The sequence below is a fragment of the Polistes dominula genome, unplaced genomic scaffold (genome assembly GCF_049000335.1).
Source record: "Polistes dominula isolate Pdom_NZ unplaced genomic scaffold, Pdom_raw_medaka contig_84, whole genome shotgun sequence".
Lineage (NCBI taxonomy): Eukaryota > Metazoa > Arthropoda > Insecta > Hymenoptera > Vespidae > Polistes > Polistes dominula.
Window position 1 is genome coordinate 72,206 of NW_028300944.1, and position 15,503 is coordinate 87,708.

Sequence of the window (15,503 nt, forward strand, 5' to 3'; positions counted from 1 at the left end):
GTTAAAAGGGGTTCGTCGAATTTGACGATGAGAGTGAAATTGAATCACATCAATTATCGTTATCAGTGTCCCTCCCTCTCCCCCTACTCTCTATTCGATTTTCTTATATTAACTTTCGCATACTTAATAAATATTGTGTATAATAGGAGAATGTCGTGCATTATTAGATATAGGTAAAATACTCGACGTGCAAAATCCAGTCGAACGAACGAGTACCGTTATCTCGGAACGCTTGCGTTCCTCGTCCGATGCTCGTCCGTTTATAACATTGTATTTAAAAAAAAAAAAAAAAAATTTTACCAATAAATCTAGAAAATGATTGTACCTACGAAAGAAATACTAATGTTATATTATAGTCCTGAATTTGTCATGCAACTTTTTTCTTATCCACTTTCGGAGCTATTTAAGTGGCAAGAGCTGGTGGTGAATCATCCTTATACAAAACTTAAATATTAATTCCTACCCTCTTTTCATTCCTATCACTGAAACAATGTTTGTAAGTCATTCAAAAATAGTGAACAAAGCATCCATAAATCTAGTGTTAACTAACTTAACTAAGTGCAGTTTAATGCAACATTTATCATCGTAGATGGGGTAGGTAGTGGGTGAAATGTGCGTAAATAAAGGAAATTATCGAACAATAGATTAAAATGGGGGATAAAAGAAAATATTGTAAAGAAGACCTAGATCCGAACCTTTTACCAACTCTCACACATACACATACACAGACCCGTATATAACTTTTCAGAATTCGCCTAGGTTGTGTTATTTGTTGATTCTCTCAGAAAAATCATGGTCCTATGTTTTCCCTTTCAAAGGGATTTTTTCTAAGACTAAGAATAAAAGAAAGTGAACGTGTTCTCGCGATAGAAAGTACGAAGCTCGTTTTTAATTGACTGACTAGGAGAAGAAATATACGCGTAGCCTTTCCATTCAATGTTCAATTCAATGCCACCATCATCATCCTTCAGAACGCAGTGTCGTCGATTATGGCAACGAATGATGTTGCGCATTCTTCTCCTTCCCCGATTACCACCAACTTTGTCGTACTTTCGTAGATTTTTTTCTTTTTCTTTTCTTTTTTTTTTTTTTTTTGCACTCTCGTACGCTCGCGACGGAATCGAATCGATCATCAAATGATTCCTACAAATAACTTCCAATAGTATTATAAAAAAGGTTCTGTGTTGTCAAGCGCATGAAGTTGATATAAAAATAGATTTACGTATAGTATTCTATGTAGTTGTTCAAACTTGATCACAAAAATAAAATCGCATAATTGTAGTTTCTCTCTCTCTCTCTCTCTCTCTCTCTCTCTCTCTCTCTCTCTCTCTCTCTCTCTCATTCGGCACAAATTGTAACGCGCGTGTTAGAAAATTCCGATCGTCGTGCGAAACTATGCCAAACGAAGCCAGTTATCTGCCAAAACTCTTTTCTTTCTCTCCTTCCCCCCCCCCACCATTCAAGCGAGTATTATTGAGTCATTACGGAAGTTTACGATGCTTCATTAAAAGGGTGAAAGCAACGAGTTTAACATAGTACAACAGTTTTGTAAAAGATAACCTTGAGTTTCACGCTCGAGTATCGTATTTCCTGCTAAAATCTCGTCATCCTAATATGAATAGTTTTGTATGATCCACTGTGAATTTTCCAAACGTATAAAGTATGGCAAAGGAGCAAAGGAAGGGAGAGGTTAGTTGGACTGGAGTTTTATTCGAGTCAACCGCGACCTACTTGATCACTACAGATACCGCTACTTGGCATCCCGTCGACACTCTTCTCTTTTTCTCCCACTATACTAACTAAGCTCCTTCTCGGTTATTACCACGTTCTGTCGTAAGCGCATAGTCCTAAGATTACGGAAAACAGTCGCGACTAAAAATCTTGGTCGCAAAGTTGGCAAAGTTAAACAAGAAGAAAGATAGAAATTCAAGTTGAAAATGTCGCATTGAAAGATCATGCCAAATACTAAATTATATATATTATGCTACAGATTTCTTTGTTTATTAAGGATTTATATACTTGTGTGAACCAATACTACGATAATTTTTTGGGTGTATTGGTATTTTAGTCTAACCATGCTAACGCAGAAATTCTACTTTTACTCGAGGGAGTACCATTGACGGAGTTATGATACTCTGGTTTATCGCGATGGCGCACCTGTTACTCGCACTCGGCATATTTCTAGCAAATTTCAACCACGGCAAAAATATAATATTTCCGATTTTCCGAATTTTACTTTGTATTTCGTTTTCAAAGTAAACCTAAATCATCTTTTCACCGACCTATGAAGTGTATGTGATTTTTGACTTATCCAATGCGGTATAACATTAATTTTCACTTATATAATATATACGTTTCTCTGTTTCTTCATTAACTTTGAAAGCATACCAGCACGGAAACAATGAAACTAGAGTACCGTTAAGAGAAAAGCAAAAATAAAAATAAGCATAATTCTAAAGAGAAAAAAAACATGATATTTTATATATCAACAGGTATATCGAAATGATGATACAAATGTTTGACTAAAGTGCATTTATGTTACTCTATTTTATTTCCGATATATAATACGATCAGTCAGTCCACTTTTACCATTTCGTTTTCCACGTTTAATAGAACTTTACTACGATGAAAATATTTGTCGAGATGAAACGAAAATAATAAAAGATAGAATAAAAGATAGACAAATATTATGTACTATTCGCTCTCATGATAGATAAATCGATACTTGAATTTATCGTAAAATGTTATAATTTCACGGATAGTGCTCGCTAATCAAAATCTATCAACTTGTAACATTAATAATTATCGTTATTCTATTATTTTAACAAAATACGAGATAGAAACAACAACAATAATAATAGTAGAAAGCATAAAATGTATATCAAAGTTGAAGAAAAAAACTGTAACTTAAAACAGGACATTCCATTCCATTCCATTCCATTCCATTCCTTTCATTTCCTTTCTTGTTCTTTCTTGTTTTATTCGATTACTATCAGCTGATACGTTGAAACCACCATGTAACGACCGTAGAATCTTTTCTGTCACGAATTGAATTGTACCGCAAAGGGTTAATGGCCCTTAAAAGAAAGTTACGTCGCGTTGTTAGCAATTGTACGACATTATGTTCATAACGTGTTTCCTACTCGTAATGAATGGATGTTCTTTCTTTACTCGTTTGTCGTTTGCGCATTGCGTAGTCTGAATATAAATGAAAGGAACGTGACACCCTATATATTATAATACAGTGTACCGAGACATAACGGTCTCTGTCAGATACCTTGATCTTTTCTGCACCGATGCCAAGTGGAACGCCTATATTTACCTACACACATGCACACACATCCACACACGCACACACACACGCACGTATCGTGGGCTAATACATTTGATTATCAATACGAAATACCATGAACGATCGAAGACAAGTTTCGAATAACTTTGGAGACTATTATTAGGATATGAACTGGTATTTTGTTATTTCTGCATTTGATCGTTTCGTTCAACAGAACAGAAGCAAGCAACTGATGTTTTTTCTTTTTTTTTTTTTTTTTTTTTTTTTTCAATTGGACGAGTAAAAAAATTCGAATATATTGTTTCGATCCTGTTGAACGTTTCATCTAATAAAAATTAAGACTTCTTTGGCAACTATAAAATACAAAATTTTCTATTTAGTTGTTGGATCAAAACAATATGTTCTGATTTTATTATCTGTTCAACTTCCCTATGATACAAAGTTTGTATTTATTTATTTATAATCATTTGTAATATTGTGTTTTTTTTTCGCAGCATCCGGTTCTGGATCGGTAATTGGAAGAGATCCACTTCCACCTAGAGCTGTTAGTACATCTCATTTGGCCGAAAGAACTTTGACTCAACCACCAGCAGTGGAATCAACCTTATCATCTACTTTACCATTACCACGAAGCACCGCTAATCATCGTCAACAACATGAACATTTTTCTATTCGTCAATCGAGTCCCCAAGAGAAGCAACACCAGCACCAGCACCAACACCAACATCAACAAGACCAACAGTTGCAACAACGATTGCAAACCACCAACGATTCGCTAATTTTACGAGCATCCAGTAACGGAGATATCGGAACGAGTATAGCACAGTTTGTATTATATCTCTTACCGTATAAGTATAGTAACAATTTAGTTGTTTATTAGTTGTTTATCGCGTCCCAAAAATAAAATATATACAAACTTCATATATCATAGGGAAGTTGGACAGATGAACAAAATGAAAACATAGTGTTTTGATCTTGTTGAAAGTTTCGTCATTTTATTAGGACTTCTTCAGCTATTATAAAATACATAACATAGGAATAAATGATTGATTTTACGTGTGATTTTATATGAAGAAGAAGACAAATTCTCGGTTCAATTTCTCATATTAGACTCCTCTACAAATTGAAATTAATTGTGATCGTTTAATCGGTAACAAAACTCGACATTCGATTGGTACAACGATTGACATAACGATTGACATAACTATCGCTAATTGGTTCTATTATCGGTAGGTTATCTATAACCTAACCGATTGGAGAATACTTTAATCTAAATGGAGATTTGAATGAAATTATTCCCATCTAACTAGGAACGTTTACTCGAATAAAGTAATATTACAAATATTCTAATCTAATTAACTTTTTGATCAATTAATTTGTCATTTTTTTCAGAACAAACAACCATGATACGAAGAATCTAAAATTATTATCACCAAATAGTCATCCAACTCAAAGGTTACATTCGTCTAGCGGACATTTGAGAGTAATTGATTTGACCGAGCATCGAATTTCGAGTCCAAGCGAGAATGAAATTCAAATTCACAGTCCAAGTAAGCTCCAAACTAATCGAATTATTTTCTATCTTCATTCTTTGTTATTAGAAGCTTTCTTTCTTCAATTGCCACCTGAACGTCGTCGTAGCCTTTTTGTTGCTTTCTTTCTTTCTCTCTTTCTCTCTTTCTCTCTCTTAAAACTTGTCAGCATCCATCAAACTGGTATTGACGATCTCGTGGAAAATGACTTTAATTAAAGGAGAAAGCTGTGTTTTTTCATCTTCTCTCAAAAGTCATTCGCGCGTCCGCATTTTCTTGACATTTCTTTTCTTGTACATCAAAACTATTAACAGATTTTCTCCTCGGCACGGTTTACGGTGGCCTTTCTAAATCGGCGAGTCATTCAATTCACCTGCAATACTTTTCAATACGACGAACACCGTGACACTTGAAAAATGTCACGCATAACTTGTGTCTACACGAACATTTTGTGTACAATCTTTAAATAATAATATAATAATAATCTGTGCTTAATAAAACAACGTTAAACAATAACGGATATACGTATACACGTATGGCAAGTAAGTAATGGCGTGCAAGTGATTTTGAATGTTTTAAAAGGGTTAACCCTTTTTCCTTACGTTATTACTAAATATTGATTACTATTATTGTAAAAAAAACAGATGATTTTATTATTTTACAGTCGAAAGAAAAGGAATTGGTGGTGCGATTGGTATAGACGTGGACCGAGGTGGAGGTGGAAGTGGTAGTAGTGGTAACGAGATGAACGTCAGAGTAAATCAACGTGAACTACTTCACAAAAGGGTGAGTTTATTAGCTATATAGTTGATATTTGTTCAAAGCTAGAGAAAAAAAAAGAACGTTCGATTTTTATTGGCATGGCAGCAGAGCATGAGAAAGATTCTTCAGAATAAACGTAAAAAGACATTCGTCATCATCATCGACATGCCCCAAACACACCCAAAACACACCCAACTACATCCCACAACAAACATACACGTAACTCCTTCCATTCCATTTTTTGTTCTCTTCTCTACAGCACTCTCTCTCTCTCTCTCACCTCGATCGAGTGTAAAATCCTGCATTACCGTCCGAGCATGTAAATTTCATTAGTTCGATTAATTAAAATTTGTCTATCCCCCTCCCCCCTTATCGCATACGCATACATTCATTGCCTGTGATTTCAAATGAATATGTCGTATGTCGATGAGTCTTGATACCAAATTTATTGAGCTTTAATATTCTCGTGGAAAGTGTCATAAATAATGCAAAGCTTTTACCGACACGATTGATAGAATTTCAAATCTCGCACTTTGACAAAAATTATCCCCGAAATGTACATTACGTGTACTTTTCAAAATAGAATTTCGCATTAAGCATTAATAAAACATAATCAAATACGCCCAAATAGAACCCTGAATTATATAGACATTTGATTTTTAGTATGCAACTTATTCACTTTCGAATGATGAATAAAATAAAAAAAGACGACAACAACAACAACAACAAAAAATGAAACACTGAGCATGCACTGATGATATATCATAAACGTTTCGCACGCACGAAAATAGACAAAATGAATGACAAATAGAATCGAATCGCACGTTCATTCTCATTGTCAGTATTTTATTCACCTCGAATGATCATATAGAAAAAAGAAAAAAAACAAAAAAGAAATAAATGCATTATACGTCGATTGTTGCATAGTTGTTAAAAGTGCATTAGCTTAATAAGAAATAAAAATTCATACGTAGGAAAAATGAAAAGTTAATTTGAAGGACGGGAATATAAAGGATGACATTCCTCCTTATTTTCTCTCTTTTCTTCTCTCTATCTTACTGTAAAAAAAAAAAAAAAAAAAAAAACATAAAGGAAAAATACAAATGAATAAAATAAAGGAGAAAAGGAGATTAAGAAAATCAAGTCTCCAACAACGAGTATCTTCGGCCCTGCATACGGTTAGGGATTGGTGGTCAGCAAGGGCATCGTGCCAAGGACCCGTGTACCTGCGGGTGAACCTTAAGATGCGTTCACAAGGATCCAAATATAATTTGATAAACTCGAAAGAAGAAGAAGAAGGTTCGTCAAAGGTTCGTCTAAGGAGAATTAGATAACATCTTGCACTAATGCATACATAAATCATATTTTTTTAGAGTATGCAACCTAAATCAAAATGAAAATTAATCGGTGTGACTTTTTTTTGGTCGAATGCGGCCATGATAAACGCGAGGTCGAAGTGATCAGCAAAAAGTAAAAAAAGAAAGGGTTACCGAGGTTGAAACGTGAATCGTACAACGGTCAAATTAATTCTTTGCTGCACACGATTTCAGATAATGAAATAACCCCATGTTGCATAGACATTTTTTTATTAAATTAATACAAATTGCTTTGTGTAAATATAAAATTATGAGAATGCAGTTATTGCAATATTTCGGGGTGAGATTAAAAATGTTTCATCGTACATTACAGTGCATCAAAATGGTGGGACACATTTAATCCCAACGTACTTCAGAGAGTTAAAAGGTACTCCTATCCCCTTTCGAAGGAACCACAATCCCATGTAAATGAAACTCATTAATTTCTATTAAAATAAAATTGTCTAGTAACTTATATAATCGCGGGCATAAAAAAACATTGGTAAATTCCCTGAAAAGGGGAAAAAAGAGGGGTAAAAATGAGAGAGAGAGAGAGAGAGAGAGAGAGAGAGAGAGAAAGAGAGAGGATGATAGTGGGGATAAGGATTCCGTTTACGTAGTAGATTGTACCATGGTACATGGTAAATGGTTGGCGAAGGGAGTCGAGTCGAGTCGAGTCGAGTAAAACCGATCAGAGAACGGGCACGACGCCAGTCTCTTCCTTTCCCAAAGGTTTCCAACCTTTCAACTGGTTAATCGAGCTCTCGCGGATATTACTTTTCCGAGAGTCAATGATTGTCGTTATTCTCGTTGTCATCGTCATCGTCATCGTCATCGTCAGGTGCAATGTGAGGCCTACCTTTCTATCCCGCTAAACACTAGATCCGTGAGTAGTTTATGCTAAAACCAACAAATTTTATAGATAGCTTGAAAGTGCATTTCACAAACAATTTACAATTTGTGCTTTGTCTTGTTAATAATACCGTGTTTCATTTATATAAATGTTGTTCGATGTTGTTACAAATTTCATTCATCAATTTCTGATCAAAGATTTTACATATGTTATTCTAACGATTATATTATTATAGTTGATAGTATTGAATTTCGTAGAAAAAAATGTCGCGATCGGTTGAGAGACACTGCAACGAGACCGACGCTCCAAGTCGAATACCCGCGATCGAAAAGAAACTGGAGGACCAGTTCCTACGATATTATTATTTTATTTCGATTTAATCCTTTCACAAATATCATACTTTAAACGCGTTAATCCCGTTCTATGATATTAAACATTTATAAACACATTAATTGAAACATTGAAATCTTTGCGATCGATGAAAGATCTCAACAAATGAGTCCCTTTATTTTCTGCTCTGACGATATCCTAGACCTAGAAACATCCAATAAACAAATAAACAAACAAATAGTCTTTTCTCAGGCCGTGCCAATAAAATTCGACTAGCCCCAGGACACGCAAGAGTTTTTTTAACGTAAAGACAATTGTGCATGTCATTCTCGAATAGAACAATGCTAGAAGAATAGTTAGCGGTTCACCTACAACAGCAACAGCAGCAGCAGCAGCAGGTACAATAGGTACAATTGGTACTGCAACGTCAACAACAACGTCGACGTCAACGTCAACGTCAACGTCAACGTCAACACCAACGACTACGCCAACGCCAACCCCAACCCCAACTCCAACGTTGACCCCAACGCTAACACCCACGCAAATTGGAACAAACGATCTTGTTCGGGTATCCGCTGGCGAACTTCTCGGAAGGACACACGAAGAACTGGTTTTATTGCTTATTCAGCTGCGTAGACAAAACGCGACTCTTCTCAAGGCCATGGACAATTGTTACATGGAAATTGAAGCTCAGGTCCGATAAGATTTCAATTTTTTTTTTTTTTTTTTTTTTTTTTATTGAACTTACAATAAAAGTTCATTTGCTGAGGTCTTTCATGTTATATGCTTTCAATATTTTCGTTCAAATATTTATAACTAACTTCTTATCTTTTTCCTTTGTATAATGAAACCACGTTAGCAAGGTTTCGATGATCGTTCGATGTTAACATCAACCATAAAGTTATAGTTTTCTTTTTTTTCCATTCGCCCCTCTTGCATCACAACTTCTCATCTTTCTGGAAAAAGGATTACGTACTTGCTTGTTTCGTTGGAGAAGGAATATCGTATTTCAATGTCGGCCTTGGAAACGTCAGAACGGCAGTATACTCTTGACCGTCGTTGAGACGCGCATGCATAGACTTTCCAATTTGCGAATAAACAAGTTTGCATCCTAGCAATGATCAACTCAACGATATTTTAAAACAAACTTCTTATGTTCCTATTTTTTTTTTCATCGTAGGCGAGATTGGCTGAATTGGACACACCAAGGCGTCTGGAAAATCTTCAAAAACTCGAAGAGTTAAAGAGACACCTGATGGATCTTGAAAAGCAGGTACGATAGAAACAAAAATTGTTGTTAATGTTTTCATTTTTTCATAAATTAATAAACTTTTAATCATTTTGGATTTTCAGTACGAGAAAGGAAAACCTTTGGTAAATCTAGTCGACAACATGGTGAAGCTTGGATCTTTGTACAATCGCAATACTGCGAACGAAAGTAACAGCGTGACCAATTCTCATAACGATTTATTCCAAGAAAATGCGAAAAATCATCGGGATCGTTTGGAATTTAATCAGCGAGTACAAGAACAACGTTTGTTGGCTGAAGAACGCAGAGATTGGAATAGACTCAGTCCAGATCATGGACAATTACAGGTAATCGATAATAATTCAAAACCTAACCAATGATGAGTTTCTAAAAGAATACGATCTAACGAACCGTTAAATATTAATTTGAGTTACTTGTTGTTGCATTGAAAGATTCAACGTTCACTCGATATTATTTTGTTGTGTTGTAGGCAAAGGTACAACAGTTATACAAACTTGATCGAATACTTCAGGAAGAATCAGGTACCCTGCATAGTCTTCAACAGGACAAGGTTCGTAATACTGATATTGTATAGATTTAAATGAAATAGCAATAATAATGGTATTCTCCACAAATTTCTGTCAACTTTATGATCTTTATTATCTAGGAATATCTTTATATCTTTATTATATAGGAAATTCTAGAAAAAGCTTTGGGAGGTTTGCGACATAAATTACAAGGCAGCAGAAGTAACTTGATTGAAGCGGAACGTTACAGGAAACAACAGCTTTTATTGGAACGCGAATTGAGCAGAGTCAGAATACTATTGGCGCACAATTCTAAGGTAAAAATATTTGGGAAAATGTCAATTGATCGTTTGATCGGATTGGGAGAGTTTCGATGATTAAACTTGCTCCGTTAGATCATCGTAATCAAATGATTCGAAATTTGTTTGAGATAAACACATCGTGTGACACGCGTATGTAGAAAACAGGGACGAGTTTATTTAAACGATTAAACGTTGGATTCGTTGTTTACAGGTAAAACCGATATTACCAAGTCAGGTAAATGAAATATTTTCAAAAGCAATAAATTTGAGTTACTTTGAATCGTATCATCTTTCATAATTTCGGTCTCGTCCTTTTGATCATCGTTTTTATCGTCGTTTTTATCGTCGTTTTTATCGTCGTTTTTATCGTTGTTGTCATTGCTACATGCATTGTTCATTCTTTTGTCTTCTCTCTCTCTCTCTTTCTATCTCTCATGTTTTATTCTTTTTACTTTTTTATTTTCTTCTTTCGTGCTTATCGAACAAAGATACATTTTCCATGCCATTTTCAGAAATTGGAAGAAACAGTTGCGGAGAATGCAAGGTTGGAACAAGATTTGGTAGTGTTGAGACAAAAATTGCAAGCTTCTAGAAGATACGCTGGTAATATAACGAGAGACCAATCAGGTACAACGGCTCCTTTAGAAACGGAATTAAGAAGAGTTCAACAATTGGTTGGTGATCTTCAAAGACAAAGGAAGGAATTAAGCGTTCAAGTTCAACAACTTACTGAAAAGTCTCATAGTTTGGTACAGCAAATTCGACCACAGTCATCTCCAGGTACAAACATTTTTAAACAAAGTTTTCTATTTGATTTGAGTTGTCTGTTTGTGATCATACTAAAGTATAATAACATAATTGCAGCTCCGCCGCCAGTTCATCATTCAAAGAAACGCACTCAGAACTCTTGGTTGGAAACAGATTTAGATTCTGGAATCACACTTGATCATGGTCTTGGTTCACCGGCTAGTCCATCATTGTTATCCTCGACACATGGAAAACAAAATCTAGAAAGTCCTTATCGTCGATACGCTTCACCAACGCAGCACAAAAAATTATCTTCGCCAAATCGTCAACACGTCGAACAACCAACTGTACAAAATTCGCATAATCATATATCGTCTTTGTCGCCTCAATTACGTGAACAAATTCAACAACATCAATTGAAGCAACAATTGCTAAAAGATCAAATGCAAGGAAAGGGTAGTTTAATGCAGATCAATGTTTCTCCTTTGTACGTCAACACTGAATCCAGAATTCAAGGTAAATACTACAGAAATTCGATTATTATATAATCGTATTAAGATATCGTAGAAATGTTTATTCAATCTGTCTCTCCCCCGCCCCCCTTTAACTCATGTAGATACGAACAAAAGCAACGATAGTATAACGAGTCAAACAAACGGTGGACCTACCCTACCACCGGAATACGTTCCACCACCTCCACTTCATCCTCTTAACGAAGAAACTTCATTGACGAACGATAATTACAGACAAAATGAAGATAATAAATTTACAGGTAAGTTTTGTAAAACAGTTAGGAAAGTTCTCATTCAATTTATTCAATTCTTAATCGTATCCCTTAGGTTTGTTGCACAATCGAGAAAAGCAAGAAATAAAAACTGTCAGGATCGTTAAACGAGAATCCGAGAGACGTCAAAGAGATCGAGGAGATAGAAATGGTAATATTGGGATTCCATTAACGAACGGACTTCAGGCGCCTGGTGGAGCAAAAAGATTGTCCGACGATGACATCGCTGGTTCCCAAAAATTCGAAGTAAGATGATTGAAATTAGATGATAAGACTTATTTCGTGAATATAATACTTGTAATACTCGTCATTTGTGTAGAAGGCCCAATTGGGTAAAGTCGTTGAAGAAGCACCAATCGTTCATGCTCAAAGTACCGTACATTTGACCGAGCTTGACGACATACAATTCCAAAGAAGCATGTCTCTTCCACGAGGATTTGGTGGTCAACGACATCAACCGGGTGTTCATCATATTCCCGTTGCTCCACCACCCCGCAGCGATAGCATGCACGCTCTTAAAACAATCATGATGCGAAGACATAAGGTCAAGGTAAATTCCGATTACTCGGATATCCGGTTTTACCTTTCCCCTAATCCAATATCTCTTGGTCATCCATAGACGTATTCAGTTTCATGTTAATTTTCTTTTTTCGTAAATCCATTTTAGTTATTTTTTTTTTTTGTTTTACCTTACGTTCGTTCTGTTTCTGATTATGCTCGCTGCAGTTTGAAAATTACGATGGAAGCTCCGATAGCACGTTATCACCACACGTCGATAGTCCTACGTCGAGTTCGCAGTTGCCAATTATTTTGCCAAACTACTCGAGTTCGCCTTATAATAATTCAACTCATCAAAATTATTATTCTGGACAAACTACGAGAGGATTGAATCAACAACAACAACAACAACAACAACAACAGCAACAACAACGATACTACTCGCCACATTTGCAATACGAAAATTCAACGTTATTTGCGAAGAACTCGATAGCATTGAGTCCTGAACCAGTATCATCCAATAACGTTGGTGGTGATGTACCTGTAGACAGGTCAACATTAGGTTCTATAGTTAATGCTAACAGCACGCCGGTATCACCCCAATTGTCTCCAGTGTTTAAAAGCGAAGCTGCTAAACAAATTATCAAAGAGATGACTGAGAGAAAAGTTGACGGTCCAAGAAGAAGACAAGTTCCTAAAGAAAAGAGAAGACACTACACCGTTTCTAGTAGCAAACCCATTCTAGATCTCGAGGACAACTTCTCCAGGATGGTACACCTTTAAGTTTATTTTGATTTCTTATTTCATTAATATTTCGTCATCCTCTTTTACTACTAAGCTTCATCGCTCCGTCATCCGATTCTGCTAGCCTCCTACCCACGCTTATTTAATTTATTCGTTTATTAAAATCACCTTGTCTAGTTTAATTGCACTTGGAAATCCAAATCACTTGGATAGATAATCTTATCTTATGGTATATTATCAGGGTATGGGTAGAGCAAGAGACGATTTGGACATGGAACAAGCTCTTAGACCTAGAATCAATGCTCCGGATGTTGTTAGATCGACTTTAAGTCATAAAGAATTGAAATATAACGAAAGTACGATCGATCAACTGTTGGGTACACCAAATAAGATTGTCATTCCTGAACGTTATATTCCCGAGCAGGTAAATCAAATAAAATATTCATTAACTTGTTATACTTGTTTATGAATAAGAAAGTAAATAGATAACTTTTTGTAATACTTTAGACGCCAGAATTAACGGCAGAAGAACAAGAGCAACGTTTGAAAAAAGCCGAAGCAATTAGAAAGATGCTTTCTGAGACTACTACTGTAACTGCACCCGAAGGAACTGGTAATAATAAACATATATATTATTTCATTATTTACGACCTCTAAGGATTACAATATTGATTATTCGTCTACATTCGACTATCTACATTTGTATCTCAATTTACAGATGACAACATCAATCACGATAAATCGGACAAATTGAAACGAAAAGTAGTCGAGGAAAAACGACAGAGAGAACATATTCTTCAAATGAATCAAATTCTTGCTAAAGAAGTCATGGAGAAGAGTAAAATGGTAGCTGGTACGTCGGCCGTAAAAGAATTTTCGATTTTAAAATAATTCTAATGAGATCTTTTATTAGAGGACAATTTTGCATGATCTCGATCATCTTTTTTTTTTCTTGGTTCATTTTTTCTTTAGACCAGCGGTGTGATTACAGCATGAACACGATAATACTCGGCTTCTTATTTTCTTTTTTTTTTTTTTTTTTTTTTTTCAAAATTGGCTAGCCAATAAATGAAAATATTTGACCACGATAATACCACAAAGGTGGTATACTAAAAGCTGATATAGCAAAAGCTCGTGTTAAAATCCGTTAGTGCTCTAGTGTAATATCTCGTTGAACTATTTTTTTTTTTTTTGTTTTTTTTGTTTTGGATTCTTTCGTATTTTTTGGTTGTCTTTAATTTTGTTAATACGTAGCGAGTGTTGTTTGGATTGTTTGTGCTGTGTGTAGGTAACCAGGCGCACTGACAGACATGCTTTCTCGATTCTCCCACTTAGGACACACGCACTCCTTCTTCACGTTTATCGTTTTTCAGGTTTGTTCATTTTTCTTTTCCATCCCTCTACTACCTCTTTCTTCTAATCTCTTCGTTTTGATTTTCTTCGTTTGATTTTGTTTTCTTTCATTTTGGATCATTATTTCGTTTTAACAGCTTGTTAATCGTCGTCGATCATTCGTTGCTTGAAAAATAATGATGATCGCGTGTTCTCAACGATGATACACTGACAGGATCTTTTTATCATCGACAGTCAAAGCATTGGCTACACTTCCATTGAAGACTGAATCGAGTATGGATGAAGAAGACCTCTCACCTGTTACACCGTTGCCACTCTATCAACAAAGGGAAAATTATTATTCCTAAATTTATTATTCAGATGTCAAATGGAAAGGCAAAACGACGGATCTCATTTTTACTCGTCGATCAAGAATAGGGATGAAGAAAATGAAGTAGTCAAACAAAAGCACAATCAATAAACTACTGCCAAAATGAGACGCCCTATAAACAAAAAATAAATACGAATAAATACGAGGACAGGAAAAAATTAATTAATTTATTACTTGTATAGAGAAAAAAAACAACATGATCGTGTCGAGATACACGAAAAAAACACCATTGATATCCTATGTAATTTAGAATATTGATATGGGACCGCGATGAAATAAATAATGGCAGTTATTATTATAATGATAATTAAGTTAATGCATTAGAAATTTAGCAATAATCGTAGTTGTTAAGGTACAATAATCGCACAGCATTTAATGGTATTTAATTGAAAATACAGCAGTTGCCATAAATACATATTAAAATATAATATATATATATATAAATTTCGCATAGTAATCTATGAAAGAAGGGAAAGAAAATGATTATGATTACGTTCCTCTTAGACGTTATCGAATTGAATTTTTTCATCTGCGACGGAGAACGTTTAGCATAAACAAAAAAAAAGCCTAAATAAATGGAATAAAAAACGGAGTGCCAAAAAAATTAGGGCAATTTAATGAGCGCAGGTGCTACGAGACTATTGTCAATTACAGATCAATCGTAATTGCGTTAGCGCATTAAAAAAATGAGTATAAATCATTCGGCGTAAATCATTCGAATTAAAAAAAAAAATTAAAAAAAAATGGAAAAACTTCTTGAGCCTTCCTCTACCAAGGTTTTTTTATAAGCGCGTTATTGTAATAA

General features: G+C 35.1%; 1 protein-coding gene across 10 annotated transcripts in view; it reads left to right on the forward strand.

Annotated features, from left to right (window-relative positions):
• The window catches only part of LOC107071555 (uncharacterized), a 48,628-nt gene extending 33,186 nt beyond the window's left edge, over window positions 1-15,442 (forward strand). For 5 of the 10 annotated variants that reach the window (XM_089171797.1, XM_089171796.1, XM_089171792.1 and 2 more), the window contains 19 exons: window positions 3,787-4,117; window positions 4,685-4,842; window positions 5,489-5,610; window positions 8,462-8,818; window positions 9,305-9,397; window positions 9,478-9,720; window positions 9,864-9,944; window positions 10,068-10,217; window positions 10,414-10,437; window positions 10,715-10,982; window positions 11,067-11,465; window positions 11,566-11,721; window positions 11,789-11,979; window positions 12,053-12,283; window positions 12,460-13,002; window positions 13,217-13,399; window positions 13,483-13,588; window positions 13,694-13,828; window positions 14,563-15,442. In XM_089171797.1, coding sequence (XP_089027923.1) covers window positions 3,787-4,117; window positions 4,685-4,842; window positions 5,489-5,610; window positions 8,462-8,818; window positions 9,305-9,397; window positions 9,478-9,720; window positions 9,864-9,944; window positions 10,068-10,217; window positions 10,414-10,437; window positions 10,715-10,982; window positions 11,067-11,465; window positions 11,566-11,721; window positions 11,789-11,979; window positions 12,053-12,283; window positions 12,460-13,002; window positions 13,217-13,399; window positions 13,483-13,588; window positions 13,694-13,828; window positions 14,563-14,675 — 3,884 coding nt within the window. In that variant the 3' untranslated portion in view covers window positions 14,676-15,442. Of the gene's footprint in view, window positions 1-3,786; window positions 4,118-4,684; window positions 4,843-5,488; window positions 5,611-8,461; window positions 8,819-9,304; window positions 9,398-9,477; window positions 9,721-9,863; window positions 9,945-10,067; window positions 10,218-10,413; window positions 10,438-10,714; window positions 10,983-11,066; window positions 11,466-11,565; window positions 11,722-11,788; window positions 11,980-12,052; window positions 12,284-12,459; window positions 13,003-13,216; window positions 13,400-13,482; window positions 13,589-13,693; window positions 13,829-14,263; window positions 14,349-14,465 lie in introns of all 10 variants that reach the window. The other 5 variants (XR_016176350.1, XR_016176349.1, XM_089171799.1 and 2 more) reach the window with 5 other exon arrangements.
• Window positions 15,443-15,503: the final 61 nt, after the last annotated feature.